The sequence below is a fragment of the Agrilus planipennis genome, unplaced genomic scaffold (genome assembly GCF_000699045.2).
Source record: "Agrilus planipennis isolate EAB-ADULT unplaced genomic scaffold, Apla_2.0 scaffold10, whole genome shotgun sequence".
Taxonomy (NCBI): Eukaryota; Metazoa; Arthropoda; class Insecta; order Coleoptera; family Buprestidae; genus Agrilus; species Agrilus planipennis.
This window is the reverse complement of record NW_020442465.1, coordinates 764,564-784,736: the sequence shown is the minus strand read 5'-3', so window position 1 is coordinate 784,736 and position 20,173 is coordinate 764,564. Positions and strand designations below refer to the sequence as shown.

Below are 20,173 nucleotides of genomic sequence, written 5' to 3'. Positions count from 1 at the left end.
AAAGGGAAATCTATTTTGTATTTTACATTTGAAATAACAAATCAAAAAAGTATTTGCATATTGTATTTAAATACTTTTAAAAAACTATCTCTGCTTAAAATGTTAAAATTCGAAATAATTGTTTTTAATCTGCACATACATTTGTTACTACGATAAATGAAAATATTATTCGTTATTTCTTATTTTATTCAAAGTTTTTGGTCAAATTCCAAATTTTCTCTCAAACCGTATACTTTTTTTTAGTATAGATAGTATTTATTTACCTCATGATATGCTCCAAAACCTAATTAATAACGAATTTCTAATTTTATGTACTCTTGTCTACCTCCCAAACATCCTTAGGGTGATGTCTTACACGTAAAGATTCAGAATTTGGGATTATGGTAGCTTATATTTCATAATTGAACAGGTTATAATGTCGTATTGCGGACATTTGCCTATTACCCAGTTTAGAATTCGCGTTTTTGTGCCTTCGAAGTTGCTAATGGTCTTTAACTACAACGGCAACAATTAATCCGAATGACTTTTTGTTCCACTTAAACTAACGTCGCAGGGTGAGGTCTGACACTAATGAACATGCGATGAAAATAGGACAGCGGGATTTTAAGTGGTTAATCAATACCTTACGATGTGGCAGCGTGACATTACACTTTTCTTGATTTTTAATTCGTTATTATGAAAGATAATTAGTCAATCCCATCTTTCATACCTACAATAATATCGTGTGTATTTGGAGTTTTGCGTATTACCTCAGGAATATGTATAATTTTATATATCTAAGTGCTCCACCGTACGTATCTATGTAGATGTTCTGACCGAATGCCGCAAGCAACAATCGATCATCATTAATCGGAATAGTAATCATAGTCAACCCCATCTTTCATACCTACAATAATATTGTGTGTATTTGGAGTTTTGGGTATTACCCCAGGAATTTGTATATTTTTATATGTCTAAGTGCTCTAGGACCATCCACCATACGTATCTATGTAGTTGTTCTGTTTAAATGCCGCGGGCGACAATCGATACGGTGGCGCATTTGATAACGCTGTCGTAAGAGGACACTGAACCAATGCTGCTGGTGATGGTATTTATACTAATTATCGAGAGATAACGGTCTTCTCGCAACGAGTATATTTCTAGCATGTTCTTTAATCGGAATATCAATCATAGTCAACCCTATTTTTCATACCTACAATAATATCGTGTGTATTTGGAGTTTTTGGTATTTCTTCAAGAATTTGTATATTTTTATATGTCTAAGTGCTCTAGGACCACCCACCATACGTATCTATGTGGATGTTCTGGCCGAATGCCGCAGGTGACAATCGATACGGTGGCACATTTAATAACGCTGTCGTAAGAGGACACTGAATCAGTACTACTGATGATGGTATTGATACTAATTATCGAGAGATAACTGTCTTCTCGCTACGAGTATATTTCTGGCATGTTCTTTAATCGAAATATTAATCACAAAACAATAAAACGTTTTTATTCGTAAAGGTTGCTAAAACTAAACGGCAAGGGTTTCAACGAAAATTTGTCCGTTGTATTAATCGTAAGCCTGATAAATAGGGAGTCGGCAGTGGAGTGTACCTAGTACATTAAGGCACGGTAAATATTTTCGAATGCGTGAACAAAAAAGCGAGAATGGAGGATGCGCGGTGTAAATTACGGCGCGGAAATAAGTGTGTTACAAGAGAAGTGACGGCTCACGGCCCTTTTCGGCCGCCCCTTTTTTGCGTCCGAGCAAAATAAACCTATTAGTTCCACGGCTTCGCACGCGTAATTGTTTCAGCGCCGCGCCGTTCCGGACTTTTTGTACCGGAATAGAACCAATAACTTCTGCAAATATTGCCATCTTTTTATTCGCCTCCGGTAAATTGGGAAAAAAAAGAATAAACAACACCTCTATTCCGACAAAAATAAGCCGGTTTCTTTTTCCGGCACAACTGCTTAATCGATTCCTCCTCCATCAACGCTGTTCGCTGAAGCAAAATCCACGAGCGTGAGAAAAAAAGGGAATCGGTTAATTATAACGCAAAAACGAGCAATGGCGTAAGCACTTTCTATCGATAGTGATGTGAAGTGTGAAATCGTTTTTCTTTAACTCGTTTGTACAGGATGTTATTCGTTTTTGATAAATACATGTTCTTAGGTAATTTATACGCAGTAGAAAAGTACGCCGCTAGTTGAGAAAAAAATAAATTATTAGGAAAGGATAATTCGTTTGCTGAAATATAGGAATTTCAATAAAATAACCACCAATTTTTGTTATCTGCTAAAAATTATCGCTCAAAGCACCAAAAACAATATCTACGAGGGCGGTTCAATAAGTACCCGTGTTTGAAGACAGAGGACGTTCCTGAGGGAAATTGGTGTTTTCATCGTGTGCTGCCATCTATCAAATCACGTCAAAACGAATTTCAGACTGATTGATAGGTTAGTTTGTATTTGGCAGCCATTCCACTCAGACGTGCTTCGTTATTTTCGCTAAGATGGAAAAAGAGCAGTATCGTTCGGTAACTCGCTTTTTGTTTTTGGATGGGAAAAAATGCGAGGAGATGAAAACAAAGTTGGATACTGTTTATGGAGACATTTCGCCATCTACGACCACAGTTAGATATTGCTTCAACGAATTTAAACGTGGGCAAAGATCCGTTTTTGATAGGAGCGACCAGGAAGCCTGGCAAACGTTGTTACCGAGGAAATCATTTTACGGATTTTTTAGGAAAAGGAAGAACGATCACTGGACAATACTACAGTGAGTTATTGGACCGCTTCGACAAAAAATTGAAGGAGACACGGACGCATTTGACGAAAAAGAAGGTGCGTTTTCAACACGATAACGCACCGGCACATTCATCAGGAGTTGTTGCCGCCAAAATGCATGAATTACGTTATGAATTTGCTGCCGCACACCCCGTACTCACTCGATTTGACTCCCTGCGACTTCATCTTGTTCCCTACCATGAAGAAATGACTAGCGAGAAAGAAATTTAGCTCAAACGAGGAAGTCATCGCCGAGACAGGGGGGGATTTTGGAGAGTTCGACAAATCTTATTTTTTGGAGGGGTAAAAAAAATGGCAGGGTCGTTGGGAGGAGTGTATCTTTCTGAAAAGGGACTATGTTGAAAAATAAAAAAAGAAATTTAAAAAAAAAAGGTGTCTTCATGTCTAACGCGGGTACTTATTGAACCGCCCTCGTATAACTTCGGAAAATCACCCTATTTTCATACATTTACATCTGATATTAGGGTGACCCAAAAAAAAGGAATATTTATTTATCGAGTCTCCTATGAAAATATGTTAACTTTTTAAAAATTTCTAAAATCGTCGAAATCAATTTTTTTATGTTCTTTTCTCGTTTCACGATTTTCTACAATAAAAATGATAAAATTCTGAAAGTTTCAAGTCAATATTTTGATATGTAAAGTTCACTGAAGATTTTTAAATTTCCAATTGTTTCTAAAATTTTTGCGTCTCTCCTATCTTATTTCTACTCTCTAGTAAGTCAACATCAAAAGAAAAAATAAAAAGGTCTTTAATATTCATGTTCAGATGTCGTTCGAAAAGATCTAACGTCCTTTTCTCGGAAATTCAAAAAACAACTTGAACTACCTTTAAATATCAAATTATCTACCTGAAATTTTCAGGACCTTTGTCATTTTTATTGTAGAAAATATGATAAACTAATATTTTTTGAAAAGAAACTGAAATAAAAGTATTCGCTTTCCTGTCACCCTAATCTATATATTAGGTACGACAAAAGGGTACATTTTCTATATCGACTTGTTTAGTTACTTCAGAATATTGTCCTTATTTTTAAGGCTATTACAAGAAAATGTATTTCAACTTGAGCAATTTTAATAAAACGGAACCTAAGTGATAAGGGATGTGTTTAATGTTGTAGATAAGTGAATTTCGTGGGGTGGTCGGTATCGTCCTCAAATTCAATTCCATATACATAATGGCATACCTACTCCTTCCCTGTTCATCCCTTTAATATTTAGAGCAATAACCCAGGAAGAGAATGATGTCTGGTCGGAGGTCTCACCCTTACCATGGCAGGGACAATTAGTTCCAAGGCGTTTGTTTGTGTGGTTGTAAATCTCCAATTAACACTAAACACAAGACGGTCATTAGTAACACGCAGACGTGGTTCAAATGCTATTTGGGACTATTACATTGTGACGTCCCTAAACGAATTTGTCTCGTTCTATTGCGAATTTAAACAACAATTACATTAAAATTACTGAAACGCCAACACAACATTTTATATTGAACGAATTAACTGCGTTGTTGATAACGCTGTCGTAAGAGGACACTGAACCAATGCTGCTGGTGATGGTATTTATACTAATTATCGAGAGATAACGGTCTTCTCGCAACGAGTANAATGCTATTTGGGACTATTACATTGTGACGTCCCTAAACGAATTTGTCTCGTTCTATTGCGAATTTAAACAACAATTACATTAAAATTACTGAAACGCCAACACAACATTTTATATTGAACGAATTAACTGCGTTGTGAGTACATTTGAAGAGCCACAATACACTGTGGATGACTTTTTAGATCAGTTCAACTTTATAGTCTCCTCTAGCTTGCATTGTGGGTGCATTTCAACAGTCACAATGCAGTGTGGATAACTTTTTCGATTAGTTCACTTTGTAATCTCTTTTAGCTTGCGTTGTAGATACATTTGAAGAGCCACAATACAGTGTGGATGACTTCTTAAATCAGTTTAACTTTGTAGTCTCTACTAACTTGCATTGCGGGTGCATTTCAAGGGCCACAATGTAGTGTGGATGACTTTTTCGATTAGTTCACTTTGTAATCTCATTTAGCTTGCGTTGTGGGTAAATTTGAAGAGGCACAATAGATTGTGTGGTTGACTTTTTAGTTCAATTCAACTTTATAGTCTCCACTAGCTTGTATTGTGGGTGCATTTCAAGGGCCACAATGTAGTGAGGATGACTTTTTCGCTTAGTTCAATTTTGTAGTCTCCTCTAGCTTGCATTGTGGGTGCATTTCAAGAGTCACAATCCAGTGTGGATGACTTTTTAGATCAGTTCAACTTTGTAGTCTCCTCTAGTTTGCATTGTGGGTACATTTGAAGAGCCACAATACAGTGTGGTTGACTTTTTAGTTCAATTCAACTTTATAGTCTCCACTAGCTTGTATTGTGGGTGCATTTCAAGAGTCACAATGCAGTGTGGATGACTTTTTCAATTAGTTCACTTTGTAATCTTCTTTAGTTTGCGTTGTGGATACATTTGAAGAGTCACAATTCAGTGTGGATGACTTTTTAAATCAGTTCAACTTTGTAGTCTCCTCTAGTTTGCATTGTGGTTGCATTTGAGGAGCCACAGTACAGTGTGCATGACTTTTTCGACCAGTTCAACTTTGTAATCGCCTTAAGCTTGCATTGTGGGTACATTTGAAGAGCCACAATGCAGTGTGGATGACTATTTCGATAAATTGGGCTTTACTGATTATATGGGTTTAACTAGTAGGTATTGAATCAAGTTGTACATATGGACATGTAGCTTACGTGTGTATAAATTGACCTAAATTGATTCAAGTTTTGCATCCGTTACATACATGTTCGGAGTTAAAGTATGCATTGTGTGGTTGTTGTCGATTGTCTTTCATTTAATTAATGTGATCGCGTATTTGGAGGATTGTGATCCAATCGTCCTCTCGAGACTTAGATACCGTAGATGTTCGTTCACCCTCGCATTGTTTGCGTAAACAAAGATATTGAATCCACTTTCATTAGGCCAAACAAGGGCCGTCGCACATTCAAACGTAATGGCAGATTTCAAATTTGCAGCGATTCAAAGGTAGTGCCCTACAACCGCATCGACGATACAACACAAATAACAATTAATTAAACCCAATTCTGGACAGTTTGTTTAATTATATGTGAGCTTATCGTTCAAAACTTGACAGATGGTTCTTGGTACTTAATTGGAGTTAAAAGTCATCATAATGACTTACTTATGTTACACNTCTAATTACGCCAATGACAGTGATTCGTGAAATTGTTCAAATATTTAACAACGGATTAAAATTACGTTTGCGCTTTTTACCTTTGTTTCATAATTTCTTGGATATTTCAAGGCTCCTACTTGTGCAATAAATAACATTTTTTGTTTCAGGTTCAGCATTAATAAAAGTTGTCGAAGTTTATAAAGAAATTCAAGACCAACAAATGAACATTGTAAGTAATGAAACCAAATTCAGTTGCTAGTTTTTTGTACCTAACACAATATTTCCAAAAGATAACAAAATTGTGTTCTTGTATTTTAAATTTAGTATCTTCAAAAGATTACATTTCGATATATTTAACCACATTGGTCCGATTAATCGATTTGATTAATCGACTATTTTCAATTTTTAAAAATAAAAGATCAAGCACAATAATTGATTATTTGGATTAATTGATCCTTCCGATTAATAAATCCAAATAATCGATAAATACCGTTAATCGCAATAATCGATTATTTCTTTTTACAATTAATAATCGACTGTTAAACTTAATTATCGCACTGTTGTTGTGTATAAAACAGCAATTTAATTAAATTATATTTACCCACGGCTTCGCTCGCTTTGATGTCTTATATACGCGTCAAAGATCTTCACCGATCACATAAAACTAATTTTTCTATCCTTCGGGAACAATATTATTTTCTGAATAAAAGTACCCTATGTCCTTTGCTATAGTCTTGGCAATGTGTGTACAAAATGTCATAATGATCGATAGAGTAGTTAAAGCGTGAAATTGTAATAAACAAACAAATAAAGAAAATGAGTAAAGACAATTGACTAAGGGAAAGCGATTAATAAATTCTCACATCAGTTACTTGGGAATTAGTATTAGTTGAAATTAGTAATATGTGACGGGAAGTACGAGGAAGTAAAATCACTTCTGTAATCATAAAGGCACTTAGTCACAGGTTATAACCGGGGTCTCCTATCAACGTTATGTCCATTGTTCTCTGGGAACTAATTTCAACAATACATCTCGTTCTGGCACGAAGACGAATGCATGGCTAAAAGGAACTATGTCGGAAGGAAGGAAACGTTAAAACTGGAATAATCCGTAATTCGATGTCGGCTCACGTAGCCAAAATCGATCATATTTACACGACCGTTTTAAGTAATACAGCCTGTGTGTTGTCTTGCTTCTTAACTCACTTCAATAAAACGTCTTTCCTGACATGGAATACAAATAAAACAAAAGTTTTTTGAATAAACTTAACAATTTCAAGAATTCTAAGAATACTCGATAACAACTAAAATGATTTCTCACAGTAGATGTAGATGACACATATCCTCTGCCATATTTTTAACTTTCGTTTTATCTTCGTAAAATAGAAAGCAATAGTCACGTTTTTACAGAAATCACAGGCACTTTAACGCATTTGAATATTCTTCTAAACTATCGCTGACTAAAATAGAAATCAACTGTCTGTGACAACGAATTTTCTTATGATGTCAATTTATTTAAAGAAGTTTCGATATATGGTATATTACAAAAGGTTATTTATTTCACTGAATAGATTCTTATCTTACTATTTAAATTTCACGATCGCGTACTATTTATATCAGCTGTCTTGCTTCGACAACATCCTGTCAAATACTTATAATTTTCAATACAATGTTTCCGGAAACTTCTCGTAAGTTCCTTCCAGTACCGGGGCAGTATGATTTATTGCGCGCTGCTTCTTGCTCGCGGGTACATAAAAGGTGACGCCGATATCGATTACCTGTGGTATTCTTTCCTGATAATATCAAAATATCGACATGTACTATTTATGTCAGCTGTCTTGCTTCGACAACATCCTGTCAGATACTTATACTTTTCTGTGCAATATTTCTATTTCCGGAAACTTCTCGTAACTTCTTTCTAGTACCGCGGCTACGTGATTTATTACGCGCTGCTTCTTGCCCTCTGGTACATGAAAGGTGACGCCGATATCGATTACCTGCGGTATTCTTTCCTGATAATATCAAAATATCGACATGTACTATTTATGTCAGCTGTCTTGCTTCGACAACATCCTGTCAGATACTTATACTTTTCTGTGCAATATTTCTATTTCCGGAAACTTCTCGTAACTTCTTTCTAGTACCGCGGCTACGTGATTTATTACGCGCTGCTTCTTGCCCTCTGGTACATGAAAGGTGACGCCGATATCGATTACCTGCGGTATTCTTTCCTGATAATATCAAAATATCGACATGTACTATTTATGTCAGCTGTCTTGCTTCGACAACATCCTGTCAGATACTTATACTTTTCTGTGCAATATTTCTATTTCCGGAAACTTCTCGTAACTTCTTTCTAGTACCGCGGCTACGTGATTTATTACGCGCTGCTTCTTGCCCTCTGGTACATGAAAGGTGACGCCGATATCGATTACCTGCGGTATTCTTTCCTGATAATATCAAAATATCGACATGTACTATTTATGTCAGCTGTCTTGCTTCGACAACATCCTGTCAGATACTTATACTTTTCTGTGCAATATTTCTATTTCCGGAAACTTCTCGTAACTTCTTTCTAGTACCGCGGCTACGTGATTTATTACGCGCTGCTTCTTGCCCTCTGGTACATGAAAGGTGACGCCGATATCGATTACCTGCGGTATTCTTTCCTGATAATATCAAAATATCGACATGTACNTCACCATTAAAATTTTCATTAGTTTGAACAGTAATTTGTTGAAGAGTTAAATGAAAAACAAGCAATTGCAGGGTTATGTTTCCTTTTTTTTATTAATCTAATTTAATTTAATTTTAATCTACAAGAAATGATATTTTAACTTTATAATCTTAACCTGAAGAGGCTTTATCACCTTAAGGCGAAACGTTGGTGGTGGATTATATCTTGTAATTAAAAACCATCACCCCAAAATTGCTTGTTTTATTTATTATTGTACACTATAGTCAGCTCAGTAAGAAGTGGCGAAGACTGCAATAACAGGGTTGCCAGATGAATTTTTATTATCTAGATTTTTGCTGAAATTAGATTTCTCTGATAAACTGATACACATATGTACACTAGGATTCCCAAAATTTTTCAATATTTACGTTTACATTTTTTGCAATATTTGATGGTACTAAATTACCCAAGTATAGGGAATTTCCCTAGCTGTGGTACGCCTGTACAATAAACATGTTGGTTTATTTAATTTTATATTATCCTCAGTATTAAATAGCTCATTTCAAATACTTTATAAGTCTGAGAATAAACTGATACGAATAAATAATTGAACAAAAGCTAACAACAATAATTTCCTGTGCACCTTGCCTTCCTAATTTGACCCGCATACCTAGGTCTACCTAAGAAATCGAACTTGAACGTCACGAATTTTATAGCATTACGAAGCCAAAGTGCTTTTCGACTGTATAAATTATTGTCTCATTGTTATTCTGTGAAGTCCCTAAAATTGTACGTTCCACATTATTGTCCTTTAAATGACATTTCCCTCTCCTTATTACAGAACATGCAAGTGTTAGAGGAGGAAAAGACAAAGCTGGACGCGTTCTGCGAGCAGAGCTTAAAGAGCGTAAGTTGTGTATGTGTTTCTGAGCTGTTTTCAAATAAAAAGGGACATAAATTTTCCAGGCCATGACACAGGAACGGAGGAGATACGGGTTTGTTTTGGAAAGGCAATGTTCCCTCGCCAAACATTATCTGTCGTATTACTCCCACGGTGTGGCGGTCTATCAACAGAACTTGGAAAAATGGCAGGAAGTCGCCAAAACAAGAGAATACCTTCCGGAACCCGTGGAAAACATTTTTACCAACAAAATAAAGGTTAGTCGGAGATTGAAAAAAGCGATGAAAATTTCCGGAATATTAAGCTCTGTCAATATCATATTCCTTTCTTGAGAGGAATATACGAGTACACCACAGGGTGGCTTAGAGGGCTTAGTTTTTTTTGTATAAGTACAAAAACAACGTAAAAAACAAGCACAAACAAAGTGGAAATTGATTTATTCTTCTATTTTGCATATCTACGCGCACATATTTTCATTTCAAACTTGTCGGATCAGGCAAACAACTTGCCATATGTCACATATCTTTTCATAATTTAAATTGTAAAAATTCGATTCGCAGCAAGTTTCAATTTGGCAAGACGAAGATTTATATTCGAATCCTCGCAGTCCTAATCTGGAAGAGGACAGAATTAGCATCAACTCACAACTTAGAAAAACAAAAAGTATGGACGCATCTTGCCTCGATATAAGATCGATAGAAGAAGCGGCGTCACCTGTTACAACACTCAACAGGGCTAAGTCAGATCACAACATAAATTCGTCAACACACTCTGCACAAGGTAAGAAGCAGTAAAATCAACATTCATAAGAAAAAAAGTTTCATCGCCTTATAAAAATACTGATTAAGAAGAAGAAAAAACCAATTAGATACTTATTTTATTCACCTGTCGCTTTATTATACAGGGTGTAACAGAAATTAACATAAAACATGAAAATTAAGTAAATTTTGTATGTCCGCTGTTCACTGTTTTCGAGAAAAACGTAGTTGAAAATACAAGTACCTAAGTTGAATTCCGACCCTGGTAAAGGAATACAGCCCGCAACGTTGCACTCAATGACCTGGTGATTACTAGCGTCACTGTAGTATTTGTTTTGTATTTTTTATTGTTAGATTAGACTAAATGTGGTCCAGGGTGCTTATGCTAGCAACCAACTTTTATTAACCGTTTATTCTTTTAACGTTTAAACCTTACATGAGGACATCTATCTGCAGAGAACTGTAGCTCCTCTCAGTGTGGAAAATTTATAGGAACAGTGTGCGCATCCTTATCATTTGCAGCGAGTGCAAGTCTTGTTTAGAGGATTTGCTTCACGCGGAACGGAATTTTGAATTTTTTGAATTACTGTTGATGCGATGCAAATTCGCATGTCATACATCTTTCGCGACTTTAAGAACTCTTTTCGATTAATATGTTGTGGGAAATGTTTCTATAAATGTTTATATTAAACTGCTAAAAATAAATTATTGAAAAATATGACGACCCAGGTTTTAAATTAATCCGTTTCATAACTTTCAAAAAGTAGTATGAAAGGGTGATTTGTGAAAGGTTACATCTTTCTTTCGGAAGTGCAAAATCAACATCCTGAAACCAATGGGCAATTTCTCAAACGTACCTATATGCATTAACTAAATATATTTCTAAAATGTCAAATGATTCCTCGAACGGTTTAGTCGAAAGGAATTTTTCTTTTGCAGGGAGCAACAGTCCATCTCGTCGACCAAGATCGGTAGCTGTTCCAAATCCATCGTCTGCTCCCCAGTGGGAAACGCACTTAGCCAGGGCAATGTACGCATATCTATCAAGTGGAGAAAATCAATTGAGCTTCCTCGAAGGCGACATCATCGCGTTGATCGGGGAAAGAACTAAGGGATGGCAGTTTGGCGAAAACCTAAGGACGCAATGTAGCGGCTGGTTCCCTATGGCCTATACCGAATTACTGGACGATTCCATTATGTAAGACTAAACCGAAAAGGCATTATTAAGTCTATTCAAATGTTTTGACAATTGAGTTTTGTTTAAAATTAAACTTCTAAATCTATTAATAATAAAAAATACCACGAATGGCGCGGTAAACGCCATCTTTAGTACGATGATACATTCTAGGATTACGTATGTTCCAAGAAGGTCCATTTAAATATATGAGGATATTTACTTGCTGAAACGAATCTCGGCGTAGCTAACCTCAACGTGATAGGCACGTTACCATAATCGAATTCATCGAATTAAATGGTCCTTGGTGGACCATACGTAATCCTAAGATGTAGCATCATACTACAGATGGCGTTCACCGCGCCATTTGTGGTATTTTTTAAAACGCGCTGTTAAGACAGCAGGTAAAAGTTGATCTGTGTTCTGTCGGAGCTGCCTGCGACGCGCTGATGAGATCCAAAAAGATCGAAATCGCGATCCGCGTCTGGCAGTTTCGACAGAATACAGACCACTTCGAATGATTTTATTAATAATAAATACGACTAAATTGACAGAGGACCTTAAAGCCTGACCATAACCATTCCAACGAGGAATACATTTATTCTTCTTAGCAGTTAAACAGAAATTACTTTTAGTGTTCAATAACAATCGGTTATCGATTGCAAGAAAGTAATCGATTTTATTAATTTCCGATTAGGCGAAATTGGACTACTTATTTGAACATTTAAAATTATTTTAAGGTCTTTTCTTGTCAAATGTGCAGGTTGTAATTCTACTTTTCAGATCTCCAAAGCACAGATATGAGGTGAACGAATCCCATTCCGGACATAATACGTCTTCAACGGCTCAAACACCAAACACGCAGTACCCAACGTCAGGACAACACACCGGTAACAACACGTTAGAAAGCTCAACACCCCGTATGTTTGGCGATACGTTGCATATCCACAGATCATCTGCTAATGCTAAACAGGTAGCTGCTAGATGCTTTTATTACCTTTTATTACATTCCCGTGACAGTCAGTACTTGACTCACTATTTTCTAGGCACAAAGGGTTCTACGTGCTTTTAGAAATAATATTTTCCCAATTGCAAATATGAATTAAAAAGAATTAGAGAAAATAATCTTTTATAAATCATTAAAACATCTTGAGCATTCAAACATTTTTATCGACTTAGTTTGTGCTCGCTACTGTTTAGGACATTAACATTTACATTAAAAATTACATTAAAAATTAAATTAAACTCCTAGCACTTACATTTATGATTTGGGTGAATCTACAGACGTGTGTCCACTTTAGCTGCTGGTCCATTTCTTGATTGATGTGTTATAGGTACATCTGAAAACTCTGCAAGAAAAAGAATTATTTTGAATTCATAAGAAAGGTCAAACAAGAAAATTATACAGTTCGCAATTATACTTCAGTTCAAAGATGGTATTCTTATAGACTGATTTCTGCAGAATATGTTTATCAAAAATCCTTTATCAATTTAATAATATTAATTTAAATGTGAATTTGTAAAAGAAGTCGATAATTTTGGTATTGTATTTAATTACAATTAAATATAGGTATCGCCACATGTTTAGAGCGCGGCGTTGTACGAGTGCGAAACATGGACAGTGGGCGCGGCGGAAAAGAAAAGGTTAGAAATGAACAGATATTAGAAAGAATAGGAGGACAGAGGACTCAATGGAATTCAATAAGAAATAGGCGAGATAGGTTGGTAGGACACCTTCTCATGCATGAAGGTCTAGTTAGAGGCATATAAAAGGCAGAAATAGGAGTTAGGAAGGGTAGAGGTAGATCTAGATTATGTTCACAAATACTTAAGGATGTGGGTTGTTCTAGTTTTAAGGAAATGCGAAGTTTAGCTCAGGATAGGAAAGAGGTACTTGTCCAACCAGTCCTAGAACTGGCGATCTTATGAGGATGATGATGATCACCACATGAAAACGCCGCCGAATAAAATCGATCATACCCTAATCTTTCAAAGATTGTCTTGCAGTTTCGTGAACCATTCAAGACTTTTCGGCTGGTTTCGTAATTATTCGAATGTTTTGTCAACTTGCCAGTTAAAATGGTAAAACTTCATCGTATAACTAATACTCGTAAAGTATAAAATCTAGAGTACTACCTTCAAGAAGCAACTTTAGAGTTAAGATTCTGTCGAAAACTTATATTCCTTACACTTATATGTTCGGTGACCATACAGTAAAGGTGACTTCAGTTCACCTCGATAGACATCCTACCTAATAACTTTCACATTTCCCAAGTAAAAGTTCATACCAACGTACCTACACATCCTTTCAACAATATTATTTCGTTTAAGAGTATGTCAGAAACATGTACCTTGTCGCTTCTATATTGTTAAAAGCACTTCAATTTGGTTCGCTCTGTACCTTGCTTTCTGTAATAAATGGCAAGACGGAGCATAAAGGCGCCGATTTTTCTCAAACGCTGTAACCAGTTCTATCGTAATTTAATTGAGTATAAAAGAGTATCAAGAAGACCAAAAAATATATTTACTTATATACATATATACGTAAAGAAGTATTCAAAAATATTTACGAAAACGATTTCTTTCAGATTCGTCGTGCGATCGCTTCTAATAACATTCCACCCCCAGCACTTCCGGCACCAATACCGACCCCGTCCCTTCCCTACGACAAAACGTCGCTCGTTCAGTCGCACAGCACAACGTTTAGTTCGAGAACGAATCCCGACACGGGATATTCCCAAACGGGAATGAAAACATCTACATCCAATTTCAACTTTGCCAGTTCGCACCCTTCCACGTACCCCATGCACCCTATCAATACGAGATTAGACAAACCAACAGGTATATCATCACTGCCGTTACATCTCCAAGGGAAAACCAACAAGAGTGCCGCACCAGTTGGCAACGTCTCCCTTCATAGTAGCAATGATTCGGGTTTTAGCAATGATCCACCTCCACAACCCGAAGTTGACTATTCCGACGACGAGTCGCTCCATGGTCAAACGAAACTGTCCACGTCCAGGTAAGTGTTGTTAAAAATAACTGTTGTTAGTCGTTGTGGCATGTTTACTTTAAGTAGAGCTTGTTTTATTTTCGTTATTTAGAAAGCCGAAATCTCGTTCAAACAATGATAGAAGCCATAAACCCATCAGAAAACCAAATCTTATCAGGCCTTCTAATAGCGCAGGAAATCTGGTACAGACCCGATATTCCCTTTCTGATGACCAACTGTCGTTGTTGAAATCTGACAGTGAGAAAAAAGGTTTTGTTAAAAGGACCAAGTCATTTTGGAAATTTGGTAAAGGAAACGAAAACGAAGTTTTAGAGGGAATGTCGATGTGGAAACACAAAGATTTAGTTGAAGTGGAGGACAAACCTCCAGTACCAAAAGCCAAGAGAAATTCGTCAGAGAAACGGAAAGATTCAGAAAGGTCAGTTCGCAAAATGAGCCGTGACAGATCCAATGATTCTGAACGAACAATGCAAGCAAACGAAGAAAACGAGGAACCCACAGAGAGGAACAAACCTGATCAAGGGCGGAAACCTGAACCTCGAAGACGTAAACGGAGCTTCAATCAAAACTTAACCCATAACCCCAAAAAGTCCACAGACCGCGAAAACCGCTACGACAAGAAGGGAAATCCACAAACAAACGGAGAATTTTACGATGATGGCGATGGCCTTCTGTTGAGAACAGTTAACAGAAAGAACATTCTACAACAATACAGCGATTCTATCGGTTCAGAATCGGGAAGCGAATCAGAAGAGACAAGCGACCCTTACGACTGCATCGTCGTCGACGATCAGATGAAAAAAGTGAGAAAAAACAAAGAAAAGATGACTAACGTAGCAGCCATCGGCAAGAAATTAGAAAAGCTTTCGAAATCATCCAAGTATCCACCGGGAAACAACGGGATATCCAATAACAAACCGATTGACGAGAGTGAACGAAATATAATGAGCGACGTGGAATTACGTAACAGAAACAACAAACTGGAAAAGTCCAACAGCGATAGATATGGAAGAAATGAAAGGCATTCTTTCAAAACTTTTGGACGGGAACAACAAAATGGAGTAGTTAAAGAAGCGAATCGTACTATAGACAGAAGACACCGGAGCACCGAGGAAGAGAATGAACCTCAAGAAGAGCGACGAAAATACTACAGCAACCATCACCAGAAACAGTACCATCACGTTAATGATGAGAATCGAATGAGGTCTAGCTACGAAAGTATCAATTCAGAAGTCGACGAAGAAGAAACGAGACGATACCGTAGCGATTCAGAAAACGAAACTTCCGGCGATTTCACTGATAGGGATCACCACGAGAGTCCTTCACGTCAATATTCTGAATCTGGACAGTACTTTCCACGGTCAAAACTTTCCAAAACCAACAGTAACGCTTCCAACAAACGTAACGACGATGAGAGCCTCGTGAGCTACGGCGAATCCTTACAAAGACGATTAAAATCTCCCGATCGTAGTTCAAGATATGACGAAAAATCACCCCACACGGGAAACTTGTATGGTCCATGGTATGACCTTTGGGGCTTAGACGCATCAGCCAGAAACGAGAACATTCACATGAAATAAACTTGCACGTCATCCACATACTCCTCCGCATGTATTGTTCTACGTCATTCAGTCCCTGTTTCTTTAATTGTTGTCCATGTTTTGTTGTGTAGTCGTCTGTTTGCTTGCTTGTTTGTTTGTTTATTTGGCCTGGTGACGTAACTTAAGAGCCTTTGGCGTTTTAGGACGGAAGTGTTCGCAACAATTAAAGTGAGGAAGAACAGAAGCACCGATAGGTCTTCGTTAGCTTTGGAGTGAAATGAACAATAGAGCAAATTGTATTATCTAATCAAACGTTATCGATATTATCTAGTCCATTTGTTAAAAATAATTAATATTCATCGTTATGGAAGAAGGCTATGGATACATACATTTAGTAAAGATGTTTAATTTATGGGTTATTTAGTTATTAATCATTACCATATTTGAATATTTAATTGGGTAACCCAATTATATTTATTTGGCTTGTAACGTATCTGCCTGGATTATTATTCCTTTTTTTTGTAAATGTGGTTAATTTGGGCAATTTCGGATAATGTATATAAATGCTGGGGCATTATGTAGAATAACCGAAGTAGGTTTAACACTAATTTTAAAGGTCACATTTCGTAAATGCTAATTTATTACATTGCGCGGTCATTATGAACAATGTGAGTAATCACTTGGTTACACATTTTGATCACATTGCCCAAAATGCAATGTAACATTTATAATCCTGTTCAAGAATGATAAAAAAAGCCGTAATTATTTAATATCTGCATGTATTCGATCAAAGGATTCTTTAGTTAATAATTTGGAAACAAACGCCAAACTTTACCGTAATTAATTACTATTTGTTATGATGGAATGGGTTACCATTATCTTCTCTTAAATATAGCCTTTAACAAATATTTTCGATCTTTTTAGTTCATTTATTGCCTTTTTCACACAGATTTTATGCGTTTACTAGTATTTCTAAATAGATTTAGATAACTGCATTTTGTACATTGTATAGTTGCTTTGCTTGATTGCTTCGAAATAATTTATGATATGTATTTAATAAACAATTTAGCATAACTATAATAGACTCGTGTAAAATGTGTATAAAATTGTTCTTCCAAATTCTTTATTATCTACGGATACTTATGTTATTCGGATACGTCTCTCTGTCTGCCTGTCACAGTTAATTATTTTACGTATTCTATTTTACAAACTAAATTTTGAAGAAAAAATATAATAACAATTGTAGATTTTATCACTTTTGAAAAAGTCTATAATTTTTGGTTGAGGTACTTTAAGATGTCATGGGCCGAGAGGCAGAACCTCATATTGTACATTTCAAAAACATTGACTCGTCTGTTAACCGTGTTCTTACACATACAATTACGAAAATGCAGTTTCAGATAAACTGGAAACAATAGCGGACAATGTCATAACCCATGAGATTCTGAATTACCTCTAGCAACTGTGTTAGCAAAATACAGGTACTTACACGAGCGATATGTAAATATAGATAACTTTTGGTGGTTGGGAAGGTGCAATAACCCAGTACTGGAAATGTCCTGCCATTTTTCTTCTTTTCTGTAGTAAGAAAAATAGATTTATAAATAGGGCGTTGTCATTTTCGACTGTGATATTCCTTAGAGCGCATCGTTGCATGGAAAGCCCGTAATAACGTTAGGATCTTCGAATTCATCACTTCTGCTAAACTATCACAGGTTCAATTTTCATCCTTTTTCTGACTTTTGTATATACGATATAAATATTGCCACACAAATAATATATTATAATATATATGTTTACGTTACTGTAAGAATTGTTTAATCTATTTGTACTTATAATAAATAATTAATCGTCATAACTGTTGTCGAAATATTATTTAAGTTTTAGAGTTAGGTTAGCACCCACTACTTTATTTACCATTGTTGATTATTATCAAAATGTTATAAACCGTCCATTTTTACCATTTCATTCATTTTATAACTTTGTACATTTTATCCAGCCTAATAAGTATACAATATTATTATTAACCTGTAAATCAGGATTTTATGTTTTTAAATCTTACATGTTGTAATTCTTAACCAATAAATTTTGTTTAAAGTAAACACCATGTATTCCAGTCTTTAATTTACGAACTTTGAAAAATACATTTCAACATAATCAAGAAAAATCCTTGTAAATCTAATGCATTTTATAGAAGCAACTTGAGATCTACGAGAATTTTCTTGCTTTAAGAAATGCGAGTTATAAAATTCAAGTTCTGTGAAAAATATAATTTTTTTCATTACCAGAGCTCTTTCAGCAACCGTTGACAAATTCAAAATCCTTGCAATAGTAAAGCATTATGCATTATTATATACAAATCGCTCAAGTACTTAGTCAACGTTAGTGTACTGTATGAAAATAAAAAAACACGCTACAACTTATGCAGAAATGCGTTACCTCTGGAAATTGAAATGAAGTCAGGTAAGTAGTGCATCTAGCAATCCACTGTTTATTTAAAAATAAATTAATGATCCATACCTATGCGTTGAGACAAGTAAGGACTCAGGTCAAAAAGCTAGATGAGATAAATTGATAAATGAAAAACTTAGTTACTCGTTACTATTCGTCGTAAGTTGTCACTTCACGAATTGCGTAGTCGGTTTTTGAGGTGTTTCTTTAGATAAGGCTAATCATTTTATGGATTATATAAATTGTTCAGGCAACTCATAACTGGCATAAGCAATTTACGAAGTACATTCAAATTTTTGAAATAATTATAAAATAGAAAACGTAATCATATACAGTAGCGTAAGCTCTATGATTGAACCGGAGGTAATTCATGAACTGGCCGGGCAGTTCTTAATAGTCCCGCATGAGATGCCATTTCATAAATTGCTTGGTCAATTTTCGAAATAATGGATTACCTCAAATATCGGGCAGTTCTTAATAGTCCCGCATAAGATGTCATTTTATGAATTGATTGGACAGTTTTCTGAATAATTGATTACCTCAAATATTGGAACGTTTCTTATCACATATTATACTTACTTATATGTTAATGTTACAATAATAATTTCTATGGAAGATTTTTCACGTTAGTAACCCGATTATAAAAGCTGAATGCTGCACATTTACTTACTTACAATGAACGATAAAATTTATCTCATTTAAACGAGGCAATTTAGTTAAAAGCAATTCAGTTAGTTGGTTGGAAAATGTAAAGGATTTATGCAGATACCATACAGATTTCCACATGCATACGAACATATGTAGAAAAGCAGGTAGGTATATATCTAGATGTATCTGCAATTCGTCATGAACCTAAGTGAGTATTTCAATCGAATTGAATGGACCTGTGCGTTGGGTGGTGTGTACCTGCTCGCATCCGTGCAACACACCGCTGCCTGTTTGATGCCGAATCTCCAATTAACAGTTTCTGTTTGATGAACCACTTAATTTGCTCTGTAGATAGTAAACTACACGAAAACCTTTCTTGTTTCGAAATTACAGATGCAGAACAGTTCACGTAAACGAGTTCGGGAGAACCAAAAGATTGTTGTACCGTATTGTGTTCATCATCATCATCATAAGGTCATCAGTCCTAAGACTGGTTAGACACGTACTTCCACTCTTTCCTATCCTGAGCCAAACTTCGCATTTCCCTAAAACTAGCGAAGAGTAATCTAATCTAGGTTTACCTCTACCCCTCCTAACTCCTGTTTCTGCCTCCAATATGTCTCTGACTAGACCTTCATGCCTAAGAAGGTGTCCTACCAACCTATCTCGCATATTTTTTATTGTTTTCCATAGAATCCTCTGTTTTCCTATCTTTCTAATACCTCTTCATTTCTAACCTTTTCTACCCACGATATTCTCATCATCCGCCTATAACACCACATTTCGAAGGCTTCTAACCTTTTCTTTTCCGCCGCGCCCACTGTCCATGTTTCGCACCCGTACAACGCCGTGCTCCAAACATACACCTTTAACAACCTTTTCCGAATTAACGGTTCGCGAGCATAGAAGGGCGCTATCCTCTGCTTTATATCCCTACTGCTCCTTCCATCCTGACTTATCTGACTTCCTAGGTATCTAAAATCAGCCACTTCTTCTAATTTTTCGT

The 20,173-nt window shown here is 36.0% G+C and overlaps 1 protein-coding gene across 1 annotated transcript in view; it reads left to right on the top strand.

Annotated features, from left to right (window-relative positions):
* LOC108732432 (probable serine/threonine-protein kinase DDB_G0282963) overlaps positions 1-18,170 on the top strand; it is an 80,482-nt gene extending 62,312 nt beyond the window's left edge. Inside the window, exons 5-12 of the mRNA XM_025981015.1 lie at positions 6,172-6,233; positions 9,352-9,588; positions 9,648-9,839; positions 10,143-10,362; positions 11,280-11,538; positions 12,298-12,487; positions 14,103-14,536; positions 14,619-18,170. Coding sequence (XP_025836800.1) covers positions 6,172-6,233; positions 9,352-9,588; positions 9,648-9,839; positions 10,143-10,362; positions 11,280-11,538; positions 12,298-12,487; positions 14,103-14,536; positions 14,619-16,107 — 3,083 coding nt within the window. The 3' untranslated portion in view covers positions 16,108-18,170. The remainder of the gene's footprint in view (positions 1-6,171; positions 6,234-9,351; positions 9,589-9,647; positions 9,840-10,142; positions 10,363-11,279; positions 11,539-12,297; positions 12,488-14,102; positions 14,537-14,618) is intronic.
* The last annotated feature ends 2,003 nt before the right edge of the window (positions 18,171-20,173 follow it).